Below are 23,028 nucleotides of genomic sequence, written 5' to 3'. Positions count from 1 at the left end.
ACCAACACCAACAACACACACACACACACACACAAGAAAATTAAAAAAAAAACAACAAAACAACACATACTGTGATTGTGACAAGAAAACAACACCAGAAAATTAAAAAAAAAAACACAGAAAAAAACAAAACCCCACATACACTGTGATTGTTATTGTGACAAGAAAACACCACCAGACAGCAGTGAGCACCTTGAATCCTGACAAAGAGATCACACCCCTCACTCCTCTTGAGTGAAAACTGCCTGATCAAGAACAGGGGGTGGGTGGGTGGGGGGCACAACAACTCATGGCAACAGAATCAAACCATCGTGATCACAGAATAACATAATAATAATAATAATGGATACCTATATAGCACACTATCCAGAAATCTGCTCTAGGTGCTTTACAAAAACGCTTTGTTAACATAAAATATTACATCTATGTTACATACACACACCAAAATATGACTACACACACACACACACGCACACACACACACACACTGTGTACATACATTTTAACAATACATGTGTATCTAACAGCTACCCTAACACGTACACACACATAGGCAGGCACAAACTTACATAAACACAGAATCCAACAATGCTTACAGCAACAACAACAGCAACAGCGGCAGCAGCAGCAGCAGCAGCAACAACACCAACACCAACAACACACACACACACACACACACACACACACACACACACTGTTACAGCTGTTTAGTTTTAGCTTTTCCTCCCATTTTGTTTATGTTCCTTTTTTTTTTTTTTCTTTTGCAATGTTCTATTTCTCCCTATCCCTCACACACACACACACTTCTGTATCAGTATCAGTAGCTCAAGGAGGTGTCACTGCGTTCAGGACAATTCCATATACGCCACACTACATCTGCCAAGCAGATGCCTGACCAGCAGCGTAACCCAATGCGCTTAGTCAGGTTTGAGAAAAAAAACAACCAAAAAAAAAACCCCACAAAATACAATACAATGAAATACAATGCAATGGAATCAATACAATACAATACTATGCAATATAATGCAATGCAATGGAATCAATACAATACAATACAATACAATACAATACAATACAATACTCGTCCTTCAGCGGTCAAAGGGAGTGAACTACTTCTTCTGATGGTCCAGATGCTCAGGCAGGAAGACGCAGTGAATGGAGTTGAGGAAGAGCACGAAGCCAAAGAAGGCAAAGGTCAGATTGACGTCAAACGGGTGACCTATAACCTTGTTCATCCTCAGCGACCAGGAGAACATCGCCCCTCCCACCGTTGGTGCTAGAGTCCTGCAAAAAAAAAAAAAAAAAAAAAAGAGGTAAGGAAACTGTATCGCTTTTTCTGCTTCTGCGTTTACTGGTATTTTGAGCCGGCTTTTGTCTGGGCTAGTGTCCTGCTGTAAGAGTTTCAGTTTCTCAAGGATTCATCTCAGTGTGTGGACAATTCCATGAACGCTTCTACACAACGTATGCTACGCAGATGCCCTACAACAGCATATCCAAACACACTTCTTGGGCCTTGAGTGCATTTGTATTTGTATTTGTATTTCTTTTTATCACAACAGATTTCTCTGTGTGAAATTTGGGCTGCTCTCCCCAGGGAGAGCGCATCGCCATACTACAGCGCCACCCAATTTTTTTTGTATTTTTTCCTGCGTGCAGTTTTATTTGTTTTTCCTATCGAAGTGGATTTTTCTACAGAATTTTGCCAGGAACAACCCTTTTGTTGCCGTGGGTTCTTTTACGTGCGCTAAGTGCATGCTGCACACGGGACCTCGGTTTATCGTCTCATCCGAATGACTAGTGTCCAGACCACCACTCAAGATCTAGTGGAGGGGGAGAAAATATCGGCGGCTGAGCCGTGATTCGAACCAGCGCGCTCAGATTCTCTCTCGCTTCCTAGGCGGACGCGTTACCTCTAGGCCATCACTCCACTTGCATGCATATCATATGGAATTGTGCACCTATCAGAGTGGGTTTCTTCTACAGAATTCTGCCAGAGGACAACACTCATGTTGCCATGGGTTCTTTTTCAGTGTGCCAAGTGAGTGCTGCACACAGGTCCTTGGTTCACCATCTCATCCGAATGACTGGACGTCCAGTTTGATTTTCCAGTCAAGAGAGTGGAGTGATGGCGTAGAGGTAACGCGTCTGCCTAGGAAGCGAGAGAATCTGAGCACGCTGGTTCGAATCATGGCTCAGCCGCCGATATTTTCTCCCCCTCCACTAGACTTTGAGTGGTGGTCTGGATGCTAGTCATTCGGATGAGACGATAAACCGAGGTCCTGTGTGCAGCATGCACTTAGCGCACGTAAAAGAGCCCACGGCAACAAAAGGGTTGTTCCTGGCAAAATTCTGTAGAAAAATCCACTTCGATAGGAAAAACAAATAAAACTGCATGCAGGAAAAAATACAAAAAAATGGGTGGTGCTGTAGTGTAGCGACGCGCTCTCCCTGTGGAGAACAGCCCGAATTTCACACAGAAGAAATCTGTTGTGATAAAAAGAAAAATACAAATACAATACAAAAGAGAAGAGGAACTGAACCAACATCCTGACGGACACTGTATCGGCAGCGAAACATCAAAACCACTCTGCCGCCTTCTTCCATGACATTCCAAAATAAATGGACTAGGAAATCTTCTTCTTCTTCTTCTTCTTCTTCTGCGTTCACTCGTATGCACACGAGTGGGCTTTTACGTGTATGACCGTTTTTACCCCGCCATGTTGGCAGCCATACTCCGTTTTCGGGGGTGTGCATGCTGGGTATGTTCTTGTTTCCATAACCCACCGAACGCTGACATGGATTACAGGATCTTTAACGTGCGTATCTGATCTTCTGTTTGCATATACACATGAAGGGGGTTCGGGCACTAGCAGGTTTGCACATATGTTGACCTGGGAGATCGTAAAAATCTCCACCCTTTACCCACCAGGCGCCATCACCGTGATTCGAACCTGGGGCCCTCAGATTGACAGTCCAACACTTTGACCACTCGGCTATTGCGCCCGTCAGGTTAGGAAATCAATTTGTTCCTCCTTCTTCATTTACTGGTATGGGTGAGTGGGATTTTGTTGGTGCTAGCATCCTGCAATGACAAAAAAAAAAAAAAAAGGATTAGGAAATTGGTCATTTCGTCTTCTTCGTTTACTGGTAACATGTGCGAGTGGGCTTATGTGTGCATGACCATTTCTACACCCATCAAGTTGGCTGCCATTCTCTTTTTTCCTTTTTCTTTTTTTTTGTTGCTGGTCAGGCATCTGCTTAACACATGCGGTGTATCATACATAGAACTGTCTGATTGCACAGACCCCTTCCTTGAGAAACTGAACGGTGAAACTGAACTGTATGTTTGCCAAATTTTACTGTTCCCACTTGTAAAGGTGTACATGCATGTATCAGAGACTTCACCGACACCTGATTTCTTCTTAACTCTTTCACCACCAAGTTTCTGTGTGAAAAAAAACAGCTCGCCAGCGCCAGATATTCTGGAAACCATGCTCTCAGCCACAGGCTTCAGTTCATGTCAAAGCAACATGATGGACTTGTTCACATCAAACACAGTCATGGGGCAAAGGTTAGTCATTGTTCAGTTGGCAGGAAACTGGCTGCAGCTTTGTCACAATGTGAAAAACGGTCTTATCAACATGACCCCTCGATGTCGACAAAAGTCGCCTGTGGCGGTGCACTCTCTAGTCAACAAAAGTCACCTGTGGCGGTGCACTGTCTAGTCAACAAAAGTCGCCTATGGCGCTGCACTGTCTAGTCAACAAAAGTCGCCTATGGCGGTGCACTGTCTAGTCAACAAAAGTCGCCTATGGCGGTGCACTGTCTAGTCAACAAAAGTCGCCTGTGGCACTGCACTGTCTAGTCAACAAAAGTCGCCTGTGGCGGTGCACTGTCTAGTCAACAAATGTCGCCTATGGCGCTGCACTGTCTAGTCAACAAAAGTCGCCTATGGCGGTGCACTGTCTAGTCAACAAAAGTCGCCTGTGGCACTGCACTGTCTAGTCAACAAAAGTCGCCTGTGGCGGTGCACTGTCTAGTCAACAAAAGTCACCTGTGGCGGTGCACTGTCTAGTCAACAAGTCAACAAAAGTCGCCTGTGGCGGTGCACTGTCTAGTCAACAAGTCAACAAAAGTCGCCTGTGGCGGTGGCGGTGCACTGTCTAGTCAACAAAAGTCGCCTGTGGCGGTGGCGGTGCACTGTCTAGTCAACAAAAGTCGCCTGTGGCGGTGGCGGTGCACTGTCTAGTCAACAAAAGTCGCCTGTGGCAGTGGCGGTGCACTGTCTAGTCAACAAAAGTCACCTGTGGCGGTGCACTGTCTAGTCAACAAAATTCACCTGTGGCGGTGAAATAGTTAAAGAGATAATAAAGCTATTCTCGTCTGTGGTTCTTTGAAGTGTTGGACTTTCAATCTAAGGGTCCCAGGTTCGAATCTCAGTAATGGCACCTGGTGGATAAAGGGTGGAGATTTTTCCAATCTCCCCAGGTCAACATATATGCAGACCTGCTTGTGCCTGAACCCCCTTTGTGTGAAAACGCAAGCAGAAGATCAAACACACACGTTAAAGATTCTGCACTCCGTGTCAACATTTGCTGGGTTTATGGAAACAAGAACATACCCCAATGTGCACAACCCCCAAAAACGGAATAATGGCTGCCTACATGACGGGGTATAAATATATAAAAGCCCACTCATGTACATACAAGTGAACGTAGGAGTTGCAGCCCACGAACGAAGAAGTAGAAGAAAAAGAAGAAGAAGAAGAAAAAGAAGAAGAAGAAGAAAAAGAAGAAGAACCTGCCCTTCTCTGTCTTCAGTTTCTCAAGTTTTGAGTTATGCATGTGTGTGAATGACTGGTGTGAAAGCTCTTTGATTCATCTCTGCACAAAATTCAGCGCCATATAAATACTTATCATCATCATCATCATCATCGTTATTATTATCAACAAGAAGATTGCGGCTGTGACCTGGCGATGGCAGTGCAGGTCATGCCCAGTCCGTTGGCCTTGCCGGCATTGTCAGAGGTGACGGAGTTGTTGATGAGCAGGGAGGAGCCGGTGAAGCAGGAGTTGGCCGCCACGCGCAGGGGCAGGGTCAGGGCCACCAGACACACCCACAGCCAAACCTTGCTGTGGGTCACACACAGCAACACGCACATGCATGCAGGCATGCACACATACACACGCAAGCATGCACAGGCACACACACACACACACACACACACACACAGCACACGCACACACATGCATTAAAGCATCTGTCACCATATCTTGCAGTTTACACACACACACACACACACACACACACACACTGATGCATCTGTAACTATATTTTGCTCTTGCACACAAACACACACATACACACACTCATTGATGCATCTGTAAAGTTCTATATTTTGCTCTTTATTATGCACACTAATGCATCTGTAACTATGTCTCGCTGTTTTACAGAGACACACAGACACACGCACACTCAATATACACACACGCACACTGATGATTCTGTAATTAGAGCTTGCACATTGCACAGCTCTGATATTAGATTTTTTGACATGCTGTTTTGAATTTGATAATACTCGCATAATTTGTGTCCGAACTTTTAGATATTTTGCAGACTTGTTGATGATACCCTAAGGTTACTGTGTAAAAATTTTCAATGAATTCGGTTTCTCCATCACTGAGAAAATACTAGTCAAAAAGCGGTTCACTTTTTGGGGGACACCCGATACGCACACTAATGCTTCTGTAACTGTATCTTGCTCTTGCACACTCACATGCATGCATACAAGCACACACACACACACACACACATGTGTGTGTGTGATGTGTGTGTGTGTGTGTGTGTGTGTGTGTGTGTGTATAACTGGTCTGTGTTGCAATTCATCAAATTCAACTAACTGTTCTGTGTTGTAGTTTTTCAAAAACAACTTTTTTCTGTGTTGTAATTTACTCTTGTTTTATACTCTAGTTTCTGATTCTCACTTAGAGACAAGTCATTCATTCAAATTATTCGAAACCTTGCTGCCTAAAAGGAATTTCATCTATGTTACTTTCCAAGAAATTATCAGATGAATTATATGTCAGTTCATCATTATCTGGGTCAAATTCGCTGTCAGAGTCCATCATAATTTCACTGAGCTCTTGCTTGTGCAATAAGTTATTGGCGTTTTGCCATAGCGATGTAGAAAGCCTGAGGGGCTCGGGGGGGGGGGGGGGGGGGGGGGGGGAACCATAAATAATTCGAATTAGTCAGTGAAACTTTGTGTGTCTGTGAGGAAGGAAATTCTGTTCCTGTAAATTCCTTTCCAAAGTCATTTGAGGCATACCAGTGAACTGACACACTGGTTTACGTGAATGTGTTTCTTCACCTGAATGCTGGGTGATGCATGCATTCGGAGGCAGAGTTCAATTGGTTAACCTCTTCAGCACCGGGCATTATTTTGACTTGTGCTTCCTATTTGCCAAGCGGTTTTGGGTTGAGGGGGGGTAATAATCATTTTCTAAATTTAGCACGCAAACTACTGCAAGAAAATATACACAACTCATGCATTTCTGAAAGGAAAATGAACAGACAGACTATCAAATTCTGATAATCAGAAATTCAGTGAGTGTATGATTGTATACACTTCCTTCAGTTGCAAGTCCTGCCTGTGCCACACCCGCTCACTTCAAGCTCACTTTCAGACAGTATCAAAGAGGTTAACGGTGACCCAGTGTAAGGGGGGGAGGGGAGGTGAGCACTGTTCATAACAACCACGGATGAGTTTGGAAACTGACCCAGTGTAGGGGTGGGGGGGGAGGGGAGGTGAGCACTGTTCATAACAACCACGGATGAGTTTGGAAACTGACCCAGTGTAGGGGGGCGGGGGAGGGGGGGTGAACACTGTTCATAACAACCACGGATGAGTTTGAACTGACCCAGTGTAGGGGGGGGGGAGGGGGGTGAACACTGTTCATAACAACCACGGATGAGTTTGGAAACTGACCCAGTATGGGGGGGGGGGGGGGGGAGGTGAACACTGTTCATAACAACCACGGTTGAGTTTGGAAACTGACCCAGTGTGGGGGGGGGGGGAGGTGAGCACTTTTCATAACAACCACAGATGAGTTTGGAAACTGACCCAGTGTGGGGGGGGGGGGGGAGGGGAGGTGAGCACTTTTCATAACAACCACAGATGAGTTTGGAAACTGACCCAGTGTGGGGGGGGGGGGAGGGGAGGTGAGCACTGTTCATAACAACCACGGATGAGTTTGGAAACTGACCCAGTGTGGGGGGGGGGGGGAGGTGAGCATAACAACCACGGATGAGTTTGGAAACTGACCCAGTGTAGGGGGGGGGGGGGGGTGGGGGGTGAGCACTGTTCATAACAACCACGGATGAGTTTGGAAACATTCAGAGGCTGAACGTCCCATAGCCTTTCCACGTCCAACCAGGGCAGTGAATTCACATCCACTACCAGCCACCATGGCGAAGTGGTTAGCGTCGTGGACTGACGGCTGGGAGGACACGGGTTCAAATCCCAGTGGAGGTGGGTTTTTCAGCCTGTGACCGGCTCCTACCCAGAGTTGAGTGTGCTGTGGGCTTAAATGGGGAGACTGGGACCACACAGTCGAGTGTCATCCACTTCAAGGATGCGTATTTGGGTGTGTTGCTCTAATCACTTGACCAGCACTGCAAGTGTCTGTATCTCTCGGGCCTGGTTAACGCCGGGATATCATTATGACAGGAAGCGTAGAGTACAGCCTTGTCATGCAGTCCCAAACCAAAATGGACCTCCATAGCAACATCATCATCATCATTGTCATCCTCCTCCTCCATCATCATCAATATAGACAAAACAGTCTCAAAGTCTGTGGCCTTTCATGCCCTGCTCTCATGGTGACCTCAGTTTTGATGCCCCTCCACTTCTGTGATTGGGGTGAGTCCTGTCAATGTCTTCAGTATCGGCAGATTCATGGGGAGCTGTTGATTGAGGGATGTGGTGGCGGTCTCCACTCTGGGAGGGACGCTCACTCAGTCTGGCTCCACGACAAAGCCATTATTGTCATTAGTATGGGGCTTAGTAGGTGGTGTCCTAAGTATGTTGAATCAAAACAGGCATCACTGAACACCACCCAAGTGACTCAGCAGCAGTGCAGGGTCTCCTCTGGTTTGTGGCCTCCTGATGACCTAACATCGATGGCTCCCTGCAGACTGCTGACCCTAGAACTGTGACGGACGAACCCGGTGTGGCCATGTTTTGGGGAATCTAAATGAGCGGCGTGGGAGTTATGCCACTGAAACGGTGCAGATGGGGCAGAAAAAAAAGCAGAAAGAATTCACATCCACCATGTCTAGGGCTCGGCACTGGAAGGCGGGGCCCAGTCCTCTCCTTTCTTGACCTTCCCTGACCCTGACCCAAGTCAGGTACCCATTCACACCTGGGTGGAGTGAGGGAAATCAAGAGTTCAAATGCTTCTCCCAAGGACACAACACTGTGCCTAAACAAGGCCCTGAACTCTCGGTCACTGTTGAACACAGGATCACAACCAATTCTGCCACAGTGCCCCTGGAAACCTATACACAGTGTACTCATACACAATCAGTCTGGGTTTCACAGTGCCCCTGGAAATGTATACACAGTGTACTCATACACAATCAGTCTGGGTTTCACAGTGCCCCTGGAAACGTATACACAGTGTACTCATACACAATCAGTCTGGGTTTCACAGTGCCCCTGGAAACGTATACACAGTGTACTCATACACAATCAGTCTGGGTTTCACAGTGCCCCTGGAAATGTATACACAGTGTACTCATACACAATCAATCTGGGTTTCACAGTGTGCCTGGAAACCTATACACAGTGTACTCATACACAATCAGTCTGGGTTGAAAGCCGACACCCACACCATGACTGAAGGGGAATTCCAGCATTTACAGTGTGTGCATGCATTCACATACTACATCATCTCGTGCCCATGACTTGATCAAGGTAAGTGAAAACATAAACCAGAAGAAATTCACCAATCCTTGGAATATCATAAAGTTGTGTTTATAATCCCTTACAGTCCTTAGAACAACAACAACACACAAACAAACTCACACACACACTCGTGTGCGCAAACACGCACACATGAACACACACACATACACATAAACACACACATACACATAAACACACACATACACATAAACACACACAAACACACACACACACACACAGAGTTTTTACAACACCCACTCACTTATCTGCCAGCATATGCACCATAGGCATCAGCTGTATTGGGATGCTCATGAAGGAAACACAGATCAGATAGGCCTGGAAATATCAAACAGAAACACTGAACATGACACTTTTCCTGTATCTTATACACACACACACACACACACACACACAAATATATATATATATATATATATATATATCTATGTACATGTGTTTATATATACATTGTGATACAAATTGTTAAGTAAATCTCTTATTTTGCTTGTTTAAAATAAATCCCTTACAAGAAGACCTAAAAAAAAAAAAATCTAATCACAAGTAAGTAAGACACAGGATAAATCACTGAAAATTGTGTTACAAGTTACTAAACACAACATCTGATCATAGTTAGAAAAAAGGCAGATTTCTTTCAGAATTTTGATAAATAAATGACAAATAAGTAAATAAATGAATAAACAAATAAATAAATAAACCTTGTACATGTCTGTAATCTCAGTTTTTTACAATGCAAGAACACTGTTTGGCCACTACACATGTGCAAGATAAACATCTTTGATAACATCAGAGGCGACGCAGCATTGATTTCCACATTGTGAAGGGAAAAGGTAACAGCTTTTCCTTCTTCTGCAATTGTGGACTGCAACTCCAACATCCACACATTTCTATGAGTGGCCATTTACGTGTGTGACTATGTAATTGTTTCTACCCACCATTTCAGCAGCCTTACTCCTTTTTTTTTCTGGGGTAGGTGGGTGCATGAAAGGTGTGTGATCATGTTTCATTTGCCTGCTAAAAGCTGACATGGATTACCGGATCTCTGGTTTGTATACTTGATTCTGTGCATGCATTGACACAGAAATTTGTTATGGTACATCATATATCACATTAACCTGGGAGACTGCACAAACACACACACACACAAAAAAAAGAGATCTCTATATTTAACACACCTGGGTGTAGCCAGGTATCAAATCAGGAGAGTTTACAGATCACAGGACGGAAGTCCAGTGTTCAAACCACTAAGCCATTGACCGTTAAGAACTAAATGGCCCGTGATTCAGTTTCAGTGTATAAAGGAGGCATCACTGCATTTGGGCAGATGACTGATCAGCAGGATGACCAAGCATGACAGTCAGGCCTTCAGTGTATGAATATAAATTTGTCGAGACATCAGTTTATCGTCTCTTCCACATGATTAAATGTTCAGGTTGATTTTCCAGTCAAACTTGGAAGAAAGAGTGACGGGCGCAATAGCCGAATGGTTAAAGCGTTGGACTTTCAATCTGAGGGTTCCGGGTTCGAATCTCGGTGACGGTGCCTGGTGGGTAAAGGGTGGAGATTTTTCCGATCTCCCAAGTCAACATATGTGCAGACCTGCCAGTGCCTGAACCCCCTTCATGTGTATACGCAAGCAAAAGATCAAATACGCACGTTAAAGATCCTGTAATCCATGTCAGCGTTCGGTGGGTTATGGAAACAAGAACATACCCAGCATACACCCCCCGAAAGCGGAGTATGGCTGCCTACAGGGCGGGGTAAAAACGGTCATACACGTAAAGGCCCACTTGTGTACATACAAGTGAACGTGGGAGTTGCAGCCCACGAACGCAGAAGAGGAAGGAAGGTAGAAAGAGTGAGACCGGCATTCAAACCCAGACCCTCACAGACGCTGTACACTTGTCTTAACCATTCTGCCACCTTCTCCTCTTTACAATTCGCAGCACAGTAACAGCTGGAGGTTTGTGGGGGCGCGGTCACATACCTTTTTGATTCCGACCTTGGACACCAGCAGAGGGTATAGTTTGAGCTGGATGAACAAGAGGGGAATGGAAACCGCCCCCAGTGCTATGCCTATTTGATCTGTGGAGAAAGCAAGACCATCTGCACACACACACACACACACACACACACACTCAGTTCAGTTCAGTTGCTCAAGAAGATGTCACTGCGTTAGGACAAATCCATTTATGCTACACCACATCTGCTAAGCAGATGCCTGACCAGCAGCGTAACCAGTGCGCTTAGTCAGGCCCTGAGGGAAAATAATGTAGACTGAAATAAAATGAAATACATAAATAAAATAACAAATAGAATAAAACTTGAAATTAAAGAATGAATAAATGAAATAACATAAAATACTACAAAATAAAATACAACAAAATAAAATACAGCAAAATGAAATAAGACAAAATAAAACACACTCACACACACTCACATGATCATACAGTTGTCCCATCTTTAAGTCAACATCACTTAATCAAGCTGTCCAATCAGTTGAGTCAATAATTGTCTGGCCCAGCCGGCAGCCTTCTTATAACGTATCTCAACCTCTACTAAGAAGCTGCTAGACCTCTAGTAAGAAGCTGCTAGACCTCTAGTAAGAAGCTGCTAGACTCCTCACATATCTTGACCGAACTTGTGTGCCCAAGTAAAGTTTCCTCCTCGAAAAGTAACACTGACAGTAACATACAGAGCATTCATTTCTGATCTGTCCTCTTCCCCTGCCCAAAAGAGAGTGGCTGACAGTCTGCTTATCACTGGCTCCCAAACCTAAAATCAGAAGTGAGATATGATAATTACAAGCTTAAATGGGGAGACTGGGACCATACAGTCAAGTGTCATCCACTTCAAGGATGCGTCTTTGGGTGTGTTGCTCTAATTACCTGACCAACACTGCAAGTGTCTGTATCTCTCGGGCCTGGTTAACGCCAGGATATCATTATGACAGGTAGCATAGAGTACAGCCTTGTCACGCAGTCCCAAACCAAAATGGACCTCCACAGAAACATCATCATCATCATCATCGTCCTCCTCCTCCTCCTCCATCATCATCATCAATATAAACAAAAAACAGTCTCAAAGTCTGTGGCCTTTCATGCCCTGCTCTCATGGTGACCTCAGTTTTGATATCCCTCCACTTCTGTGCTTGGGGTGAGCCCTGTCAATGTCTTCAGTATCGGCAGATTCATGGGGGGCTGTTGTTTGAGGGACGCGGTGGCCGTCTCCACTCTGGGAGAGACGCTCACTCAGTCTGGCTCTGCAACTAAGCCATTATTGTCGTTAGTAGGTGGCTTAGTATGTGGTGTCCTAAGTACGTTAAATCAGAACAGGCACCACTGAACACCACCGAAGTGACTCAGCAGCAGTGCAGGGCCTCCTCTGGTGTGTGGCCTCCTGGCGACCTAACATCGACGGTTCCCTGCAGACTGCCGATGCTGGAACTGTGACGGACGAACCTGGGTGTGGCCGTGTATGGGGGAATCTAAATGGGCGGTGTAGGAGTAATGCCACTGAAACGGTGCAGATGATGGGGCAGCAAAAAAAAAAAAAATAATAATAATAATAATAATAATAATTACGAAACACAAAGCTGATGCTAGCCTATAGAACAGTGGTACTGAAATGGCAGGGTGCAATGCAAGGGTGCATCTGCCGGCCATGAGTTCATTCAACCAAACACTGGGGAACAAACACAGTGGTCTACAGTGGATCCCGTTTTTATTCACACGGTGGACAACGTACAACGCAGCACACAGGAAATCACGCAACAACTTTCCAACTAAGAGTTATCATTATTTTCAAAGGTTTAGTAAAAACTTTAAGTTACTCTGAGTTTAGTTGCGCATTCTAGCAATATGCAGCTATACATATTTATAAACTATGGTAATGATTTGTTAAAAGCTACTTTTATAATTCATGTTATTCTCCATAATTAGTTTCTTCTCTCTGTCTGTCTGTCTCTCATCCTTTCTTCTCTCTGTCTCTCATCCTTTCTTCTCTCTGTCTGTCTGTCTCTCATCCTTTCTTCTCTCTGTCTGTCTGTCTCTCATCCTTTCTTCTCTCTGTCTGTCTGTCTCTCATCCTTTCTTCTCTCTGTCTGTCTGTCTCTCATCCTTTCTTCTCTCTCTCTGTCTGTCTTTCTCTCATCCTTTCTTCTCTCTGTCTGTCTGTCTCTCATCCTTTCTTCTCTCTCTCTGTCTGTCTTTCTCTCATCCTTTCTTCTCTCTGTCTGTCTGTCTGTCTCTCATCCTTTCTTCTCTCTGTCTGTCTGTCTGTCTCTGATCCTTTCTTCTCTCTGTCTGTCTGTCTGTCTCTCATCCTTTCTTCTCTCTGTCTCTCTGTCTTTCTCTCATCCTTTCTTCTCTCTGTCTGTCTTTCTCTCATCCTTTCTTCTCTCTGTCTGTCTGTCTGTCTCTCATCCTTTCTTCTCTCTGTCTGTCTTTCTCTCATCCTTTCTTCTCTCTGTCTGTCTGTCTTTCTCTCATCCTTTCTTCTCTCTGTCTGTCTGTCTCTCATCCTTTCTTCTCTCTGTCTGTCTGTCTCTCATCCTTTCTTCTCTCTGTCTGTCTGTCTCTCATCCTTTCTTCTCTCTGTCTGTCTGTCTCTCATCCTATCTCAATTTCACTCTACTACAGTACTTAGAGAGCAGTCACTTTGGTTTATATGTATTGTGCTGGAGCCATGCACTACGTCATATCCTCAGGATGAATGTTACAAAAAAAAAAAAAAAAAAAAAAAGAAACCATGTCCAAGCCAGTGAAGATGGGAAAAAAAATCCCCTGCCTCTCCCACCACCCCCACCCCCTTGTCACTTTGATCGGGGAATGCATGAATTCTCTGACACATTTTACCATTCCAACACCAATTCAAACCAACACACACAATGCATTATGATATGATCCATCTAAAATCCAACCAAATTTTTTTTTCCCTGCTTTTCATGTTCATGTATGTATGAGTTGGTTATGCTTGTTTGCTAAATGCTCTGATATTTCTGAACACAAACTTCAACGCTCTATAAACACAGTTATTATCATTGTCATGATCATCATTTCTAGGGTCTCACAAATCAACAGCATGATCATCGGGGTCTCAGCTCTTTTTGACTCAGCCACAGGAACCTGGTGTCAGCTCCCGTTATAAACGAACATAAGCCACTGCTTCTCTCCAAAACACTCACCAACTCACATATTCACACGGGAACAATCTCCACTAGCGCCCCCACCCCCACCCCCATTCATAGCACGAATGATGTGAAAAAAACACACAAAAAAACACACACAAAAAAACAACAACCAGAAAACCCATTCTGACCACACACACAAAAAAAAAAAAGATTGAAAAGAAAAAGAAAAGGAAATTGAAAGAAACGAAGACAGAATAGGGGTTGAAAAAAATATTTTCAAGACAAAAAAAAAGGGTTAATAAACAGAACAAAGACACAGAAAAGGGGTTAAAAACTGAAGAAAAGAAAAAAATGTTTTCGGTTTCAGTTTCTCAAGGAGGCACCTCAGTGTTTGGACAAATCCATGTCTACGGTATACCACATCTGATGGGCAGAGATGCCTGACCAGCAGCATAAACCCAGTGCGTTTATAGTCAGGCCTTGACTGCATGAATGTGTTTGTGTACCAGTCAGAGTCGATTTCTTCTGCAGAATTTGGCCAGAGGACAACAAAAGAAGACAGTTTCAGTTTCAGTAGCTGAAGGAGGCGTCACTGCGTTCGGACAAATCCATATACGCTACACCACATCTGCCAAGCAGATGCCTGACCAGCAGCAACGTAACCCAACGCGCTTAGTCAGGCCTTGAGAAAAAAAAAAAAAAAAAAAAAAAAAAGATGAATAAAACTGAAGAAAAGATAAATGTAAAAACAGAAATATCGTAAAAAAAATAATAATAAAAAAAAAAACGATGAAAAGAAGACAGAAAAAGAGTTAGAAGAAAAGAAAGCAGAAATGTGGTAAAAAAAAAAAAAAAATAAATATATATATATATATATATATATATATATATGTATATTCATATATACACACATATATGTATAACAAATCATATATATATATATATAACACAGACACACAACAAACTGACGGCTTCAGTACCGCACAGTACGCAGTACGTACCGTACTTCTTGGCAGTGGAGGCAAAGATTGTGAACACGTCTTCAAAGCCGATGACAGCAAAGGACATGACAGTGTACAGGGCCACACTGTGTCTCACGGCGCTCTGCCTGCAACAGAGTGCCACAAACACCCATCACTGCTAGGTAAGATAAGATAAGATAAGATAAGATAAGAATAACTTTATTATCTCCAACTGGAGAAATTTGGTCAGGTGCATTATCACAACATAAACAAGTAAACAACATGGGGACCATAACTGTAAAAGCCAACAACAGCCCCTACAAATATTACGAAGATACAAATGTAAAAAATATCACATACATCGTTTCATACATACATCCACACACTGCAGGTAATAACTAGTATTCTTAATGTAAAAACTGAAAGAATTAAGAAACATTATTTGAATATAATTATAAACATAGCCTACTATACTGCACATTGATTATAATAGACAGGTAAGATAAAATAAAGATGAATTGCGGAAAACCACAACCAGATAATCAGCACCCCCCCACACACACACCCACACACACACACCCACCCACCGATCACCCACCCCACACACGTGGATAACTTGATTAAACAAGAGTAATAAACATATGTTCTCAAATAAAAGCATTTCACATATTCGCTTTTAAAAACATTGCAATTAATTATTACATCGTAATTATTAAACAGAAATATATTTAGAATATGGACATTAGTAATCCGCGTGTGTGGGGTGGGTGGGGGTGGGTTGGTGCGGGTGCGTGCTGATTATCTGGTTGCGGTTTTCCGCAATTTATCTTCATTCTTATATGATCTGTCTATTACAATCAATGTGCAGTATGGTAGGCTATGTTTATAATTATATTCAAATAATGTTTCTTAATTCTGTCTGTTTTTACATTAAGAATACCAGTTATTACCTGCAGTGTGTGGATGTATGTATGAAATGGTGTATGTGATATTTTTTACATTTGTATCTTCGTAATATTCGTAAAAGCTGTTGTTGACTTTTACAGTTATGGTCCCCATGTTGTTTACTTGTCTATGTTGTGATAATGCACCTGACCAAATTTCTCCAGTTGGAGATAATAAAGTTATTCTTATCTTATCTTATCTTATCTTATAATGTCTATTATATGTTATAAAACTGCACTGTTACACATGATGAAAATGTGTCCACCTTGACCAAAAATTGATAGAACAATATATTATAAGTATAACGACTTATGATGACGATGTTATTGTTAATGTACACTGTATTCTTTTTTTTTTCTTTTCTTTCTTTTTTTCTTTTTTTCCCCCTTTCTTTTCCATCTACTCTGAATTGTTATAATGAATCCATATACAAAATAAAACGGTGGTTGACCCAAGAAAGTCCGGGAAAAACAAAAAAACAAAAACAAAACCCATTACTGCCCACAAAACCCATCACTGCCACAACAAAAGCCCATCAAAAACTCATCACTGCCCACAAAACCCCATCACCTCCACAAAAACCCATCACTGCCATAACAAAAACCCATCACTGCTGCCCACAAAACTCATCACTACCCACAAAAACCCATCACCTTTACAAATACCCATCGCTGCCAACAAAAACCCATCACAGCCACAAAAACCCATTACTGCCAACAAAAACCTATCACAGCCACAAAAACCCATTACTGCCAACAAAAACCTATCACAGCCCACAAAAACCCATCACTACCCATCACTGCCCACGAAAAACCATCACTACCCACAAAAACCCATCACTGCCCACAAAATCCCATCACTGCCAACAAAAACCCATCACAGCCACAAAAACCCATTACTGCCAACAAAAACCTATCACAGCCCACAAAACCCATCACAGCCCACAAAAACCCATCACTACCCATCACTGCCCACGAAAAACCATCACTACCCACAAAAACCCATCACTGCCCACAAAATCCCATCACAGCCACAAAAACCCATTACTGCCAACAAAAACCTATCACTGCCCACAAAATCCCATCACTACCCATCACTGCCCACAAAATCCCATCACACTGCCCACAAAATCCCATCACTACCCATTACTGCCCACAAAATCCCATCACTGCCCAACAAAAACCCATCACTGCCCAATAAAAACCCATCACTGCCACAAAAAACCTGCTCTTGGTATAACACATCATCCTTCACCACATCTATTCATGACAGTCAGCCCTGTTCAACTGCAACCATCAGAACGGCAGAGCATACACCTGCTGTCCTGACTTATCTGGGCTAGAATCTGATAACAGAGGAGAGCCCATCAGAACGGCAGAGCATACACCTGCTGTCCTGACTTATCTGGGCTAGAATCTGATAACAGGGGAGAACGTCTTGCCAAAGTTACATCCTCACTCTTGGTTTTAGAATGGTCGGCGTTGGGATGGTTCCCAAAGGTCAAATGGCTCCCAAGGCTGCAGCACTAAGAGGCAATGCAGTCTTGCCTCCTGGTTTGAGAGTCATAGTCCTTCACAAATTTATTTTATTATTTCTTTTTTTTGTTTGTTTTTTTTTGTTATTTTTTATTTATTTTATTTTACTTCTTTTTTTTTTTTTCTCAAGGCCTGGCTAAGCACGTTGGGTTACGCTGCTGGTCAGGCATCTGCTTGGCAGATGTGGTGTAGCGTATATGGATTTGACCAAACGCAGTGACGCCTGATACTGATACTGATACTTTACCACATTTTTTTAAAACCACATCCTGCATGTCAAGTTAGAAGATACAGTCAACATGTATGATGCAAAATATATGTCAAGACGTGTTGTTAAGTATTCATGCACCTAGTGGAGTGGTGGCTAAGTGGTAACAAGTCCACCTAGGAAGCCAGAGAATCTGAATGCACAGGATCGAACCCCACATTGACTAGTATTTTCTCCACCTCCACCAGACACTGAGTGGTGGTCTGGATGCTAGTAATTCGGACGGGGCGATGAACGGAGGTCAAGCGTGTAGCATGCACTTTGCATACTTGAAAGAAATCATGGCAACACTAGGGCTGTCCCTGGCAAAATTCTGTAGGAAAAAAAAGTGTTTGGTAGGAAAGGAAAATAAGGTTGCTGGCAGAAAAAGAAAAACGAAGGAAAAAAGAGGGTGGCGCTGCAGTGTAGCGATGCACTCTCCCTGGGGAGAGCAGACCCCATTTCACACAGAGAAATCTGTTGTGACAAAGGGTAATAACACAATACATTACGATACACTACAATGAAACACAATACAATAAAATACACACTATAATACAACACAATACAACACAACACAACACAAAACACACGAATCAACAACAGAAACACAGTACGAAAACTGGATCAGCTAAAACCACAAACAGAAGGAGTGCCGACAGTACCTCAGCAGCTGAACCAAAGAACTGTTGCGCACAGACTGCCAGCAGGAGCGCCGTGCAGACCGGCTCTTTCCGCAGCTGTCCCTTTCCCTGCACTCCTCTCGCCCCACGTTCACTGCAACTTTGTTCTTGCCGGCACCGTGACAGTTCAAACTGACGCTGGCTTCATCATCTTTGGCTGGCGCCGGTGCGTCGTTTCTTTCCGACTCTCCTGACAGAAACTCCGCCTCCATAGGAACACGTACACTTTCATCGGCTGAAACTTTACTCAACGCGTGGTTAACTTTAGGGCGCCCATTAAAGCTGTTCTCTTCTCCACCTTGATGCCCGTGTGAATAGCTACGCCTGCGAGTCACAGGAGTCAAACCATCGTCCTCTTCTTCGCGGAACGCCGATGGTACGGTGGCTGCGCCCAGGTTGTGCATGGATTTCGACACCGCCTTCTCCTCCCTGGAGAGCGTGGTGTCGCTCTTCAGGCTAATCTGGCGGGCGTAGTAGTAGGGCAGTTCCATTTCACAGTGCAGGGTCTCCATGGACATGAAGGTCTTGGGTGGCAGGGAGGGCACGGAGAAGGCGGAGTGGGAACGCAGTCTGTCCAGCAGAGGGTTGTGGGGCCGAGCGATGCCCGCCGTGTGGAGCGCATCCTCCTCTCCGGCCGGGCCCACTGCTGCGCCGCTGTGCTGGTCGTCTTCTTTTTCTGCTGCAGGGAGAGAAGGAGCTGCTTCCTCACTCTCTGTGTTCCTGGAACACACGACAAGAACAACTGACCTCAACGCCAGCTACAGCTTGAGTGACTCACACACACACACATACACACACACACATACACACACATACACACACACACACACAAGCATTTTTTTGTGTGTGTTGTTCTTTTTTTTTCTCTCTCTCTCTCTTTTGTTTTTCTGTTTCTGTTTTTTTTTTTTTTTCACAGATGGCTTGATGTAAAAAACAACAACTACAGTTGTTGCCTATTCAATTTACCATCATGAAACAAAATTTTGACTTTGACTTGACACATGTTCACTCACATACACACACACACTCACACACACTCATATGCATGCACACATATAACACACGCACACACTCACAAACATACACACACACATACACACTCACACACATACACAAAGAACAGTAAAAAAATAAAAAAAATAAATGAATGAATAGTTGAATAGATAAACAGATAAATAGATAAATAAAAAAAACAACAACTGATTCCTAATCCAATAGAACAAAAAGAGGAAGTAAGTTAACTTCCTCACACAGAAACAAAAATCAAAAATAAATGTCAAACAACACAGCGTGTACAAAATTGTCAAACAACACAGCGGGTACCAACACAAAGGTCAAACAACACAGCGTGTACAAAACCAAATGTCAACAACACAGCGTGTACCAACACAAATGTCAAACAACACAGCATGTACCAACACAAATGTCAAACAACACAGCCTGTACAAAACAACACAGCATGTACCAAAACAACACAGTGTGTACCAAAACAACATAGTGTGTACCAAAACAAATGTCAAACAACACAGCATCTACCAACACAAATGTCAAACAACACACCGTGTACAAAACCAAATGTCAAACAACACAGTGTTTACCAACACAAATGTCAAACACCACAGCATGTACCAACACAAACATCAAACAACACAGCATGTACAAAACAAAAACAAACGTCAAACAACGCAGCATGTACCAACACACAGCATGTACCAACACAAACGTCAAACAACGCAGCATGTACCAACACACAGCATGTACCAACACAAATGTCAAACAAAACAGCGTGTACAAAACCAAATATTAAACAACACAGTGTGTACAAAACCAAATGTCAAACAACACAGCATGTACCAACACAAATGTCAAACAACACAGCATGTACCAACACAAACATCAAACACCACAGCGTGTGCAAAAACAAACGTCAAACAACACAGCGTGTACAAACACAAATGTCAAACAATACAGCGTGTACCAACACAAATGTCAAGCAACACAACATGTACCAACACAAATGTCAAACAACACAGCATGTACCAAAACAAATGTCAAACAACACAGCATATACCAACACAAATGTCAAACAACACAGCCTGTACAAAACAACACAGCATGTACCAAAACAACACAGTGTGTACCAAAACAAATGTCAAACAACACAGCATGTACCAACACAAATGTCAAACAACACAGCGTGTACAAAAACAAATGTCAAACAACACAGAGTGTACAAAAACAAACGTCAAACAAACGTGTACAAAAACAAAAGTCAAACAACACAGCATGTACCAACACAAACATCAAACAACACAGCATGTACAAAAACAAAAGTCAAACAACACAGCATGTACAAAAACAAAAGTCAAACAACACAGCATGTACAAAAACAAATGTCAAACACCACAGCGTGTACCAGCACAAACGTCAAACAACACAGCGTGTACAAAAACAAATGTCAAACAACACAGCGTGTACAAAAACAAACGTCAAACAAACGTGTACAAAAACAAAAGTCAAACAACACAGCATGTACAAAAACAAATGTCAAACACCACAGCGTGTACCAACACAAACGTCAAACAACACAGCGTTTACAAAAACAAATGTCAAATAACACAGCGTGTACCTAACACCAACTTACAGCACCAGAGTGGGCTCCTGAAACTTGAAGAAGAGGATGACCAGCACGATACCACACACAATCAGGCAGCAAGCGCTCGGCAGAATAAAAGGAAAATCAGCAAAAAATCCCGGGGTGGAAAACACACCAGGGTACTTCTTAGCCGGGATGGCAAAATACCCTGAAACACACAAACACACACAAACAAAATGCCAGTGTTTTATCATGAAGAACTGTTTTTTCGTGTGGAACTGTGAAAGCTTCAGTTTCAGTTTCTCAAGTAGGTGTCACGGTCTTTGGACAAATCTCTCTCTCTCTCCACATATATATATACTGTACTACATCTGCACAGCAGATGCCTGACCAGCAGCATACCTCTTCACGGTGAGCTGTGAAAAGCATTCAGAAGGTGGGTATCCTTACAGATTTCTCACTGTTGAAGGCTGGGGCAAACTTAGCGAGTGTCTTCATCTTTTCTTCCTTTTTCTTCCAGTTTTTGCTCTTCTTTAACTCACTAAGCCCGGCATCCAAGCACTGCTTTCACATAAAAATAAAAAAAGTCTCATTAAAAAAGTGTTCACTATCCTACATACGCATAAACTGCAAGGAAATGGAACTAACTTCCACAGTAATTCTGGGTATGTGTGGAAGAAAAACAGTAAATTTTCTGCATTTTCCCACATCAGTATGACAGGGAAGCCTGCTGAGGCTGTAAACTCCACAGGATTGAATGGGTTAATCATTTCCACAGCAGTGAATTTGTCTCATTTTTTAGTAATTAACTTTTTCTTAACTCTCTCCATACGAACGGCGAAAGAGACGATGTTAACAGCATTTCACCCCAGTTACCATCATCAAAATATTGCAAGCGGAAGGCTCTTATACTGAAGAGGTGAATGTTGACAAAGAATACCACAATTATGATGACGGAAGCTAAAGGTTGGGTCATTCAGACACCCACTGGACATCCAAGGGGTCTGTGTAAAGGAGAAGAGAGGACTGGCCGTACTGAGTGAGTTAACAGTGAAAGCAGGAAGCGGGAAAAGGGAAAAGTTTTGGGGTTTTTTCCTTCTTTTTATCAAAATGGCTTGGATGGAGTAAGAAGAACAGGCTGTAATTTCTAATCTGCATATAAACTGAGGAACAAAGGCCTAGCAGCTTAGCAGCTTTGGAGCCTGCCTGGGAAGCAAGTGTCCACAGATTCAGCTCCCCACTGACTCACACTCTCTGAAATTTGAACAAACTTTTTCTCAACACAAACATGTGCACTGTTTACTTTACCCCTTTTTTCAAACTCAACCTTAAGGGCCACTGTCCTTTCAACGCACTGTTTCATGAGGGCCATCTTGGGTTTGTGTATATATCCCCTCCGTACCCCCTCCCCCCAGAGAAAAAATTATGAGTCCTACAGATCTATCGTGAACAGATAAGGGAGAAATGCTAAACTGAATCCATTGTCTGACAGACCCATGACTTACAGACTGGGTGAATTGCTTCAGTTTCAGTTTCTAAAGGAAGCGTCACTGCCTCCAGACAAATCCATACTATACACAACATCTGCTAGACAGATGCCTGACCAGTGGCATAACCCAACACGCTTAGTCAGGCCTTGAGTGCATGCATATATATCTTGTGTACCTGTCAGAGTGGATTTCTTCTACAGAACTTTGCCAGAGGACAACACTTTTGTTGCCATGGGATCTTTGTCAGTGCACTAAGAGCCTGCGGTAGGCGAGAGAGTGGGAAAGGGACTGCACAACTCCTCTTCACTAAAAAAAAAAAAGTCACCTGTGCTGGTCAGGCAACCAGGCTAATGTCAGAACATTGAGCTAGCCCTTCAACACCCAGATTTCCCAAGCCCTGCAGCAATGGAGAAGTGGTAACGGGGACAGGCAGAGGATGCTGCTGGCAGTTCC

At 43.3% G+C, this 23,028-nt stretch overlaps 1 protein-coding gene across 1 annotated transcript in view; it reads right to left on the bottom strand.

Moving 5' to 3' along the window:
* Positions 1-1,051: 1,051 nt before the first annotated feature.
* Positions 1,052-23,028, bottom strand: part of LOC143274788 (uncharacterized) — a 30,023-nt gene continuing 8,046 nt past the window's right edge. Inside the window, exons 6-12 of the mRNA XM_076578715.1 lie at positions 21,134-21,293; positions 18,472-19,209; positions 15,119-15,225; positions 10,974-11,092; positions 9,231-9,304; positions 4,971-5,132; positions 1,052-1,284 (exon numbers count right to left, since the gene is read on the bottom strand). Of these exons, the coding sequence (XP_076434830.1) occupies positions 1,110-1,284; positions 4,971-5,132; positions 9,231-9,304; positions 10,974-11,092; positions 15,119-15,225; positions 18,472-19,209; positions 21,134-21,293 (1,535 nt within the window). The 3' untranslated portion in view covers positions 1,052-1,109. The remainder of the gene's footprint in view (positions 1,285-4,970; positions 5,133-9,230; positions 9,305-10,973; positions 11,093-15,118; positions 15,226-18,471; positions 19,210-21,133; positions 21,294-23,028) is intronic.

Source organism: Babylonia areolata, chromosome 29, assembly GCF_041734735.1.
Source record: "Babylonia areolata isolate BAREFJ2019XMU chromosome 29, ASM4173473v1, whole genome shotgun sequence".
In the NCBI taxonomy this organism is placed as follows: Eukaryota; Metazoa; Mollusca; class Gastropoda; order Neogastropoda; family Buccinidae; genus Babylonia; species Babylonia areolata.
Note: the sequence above shows the minus strand (reverse complement) of the source record. Positions and strands in the feature narration are given on the sequence as shown.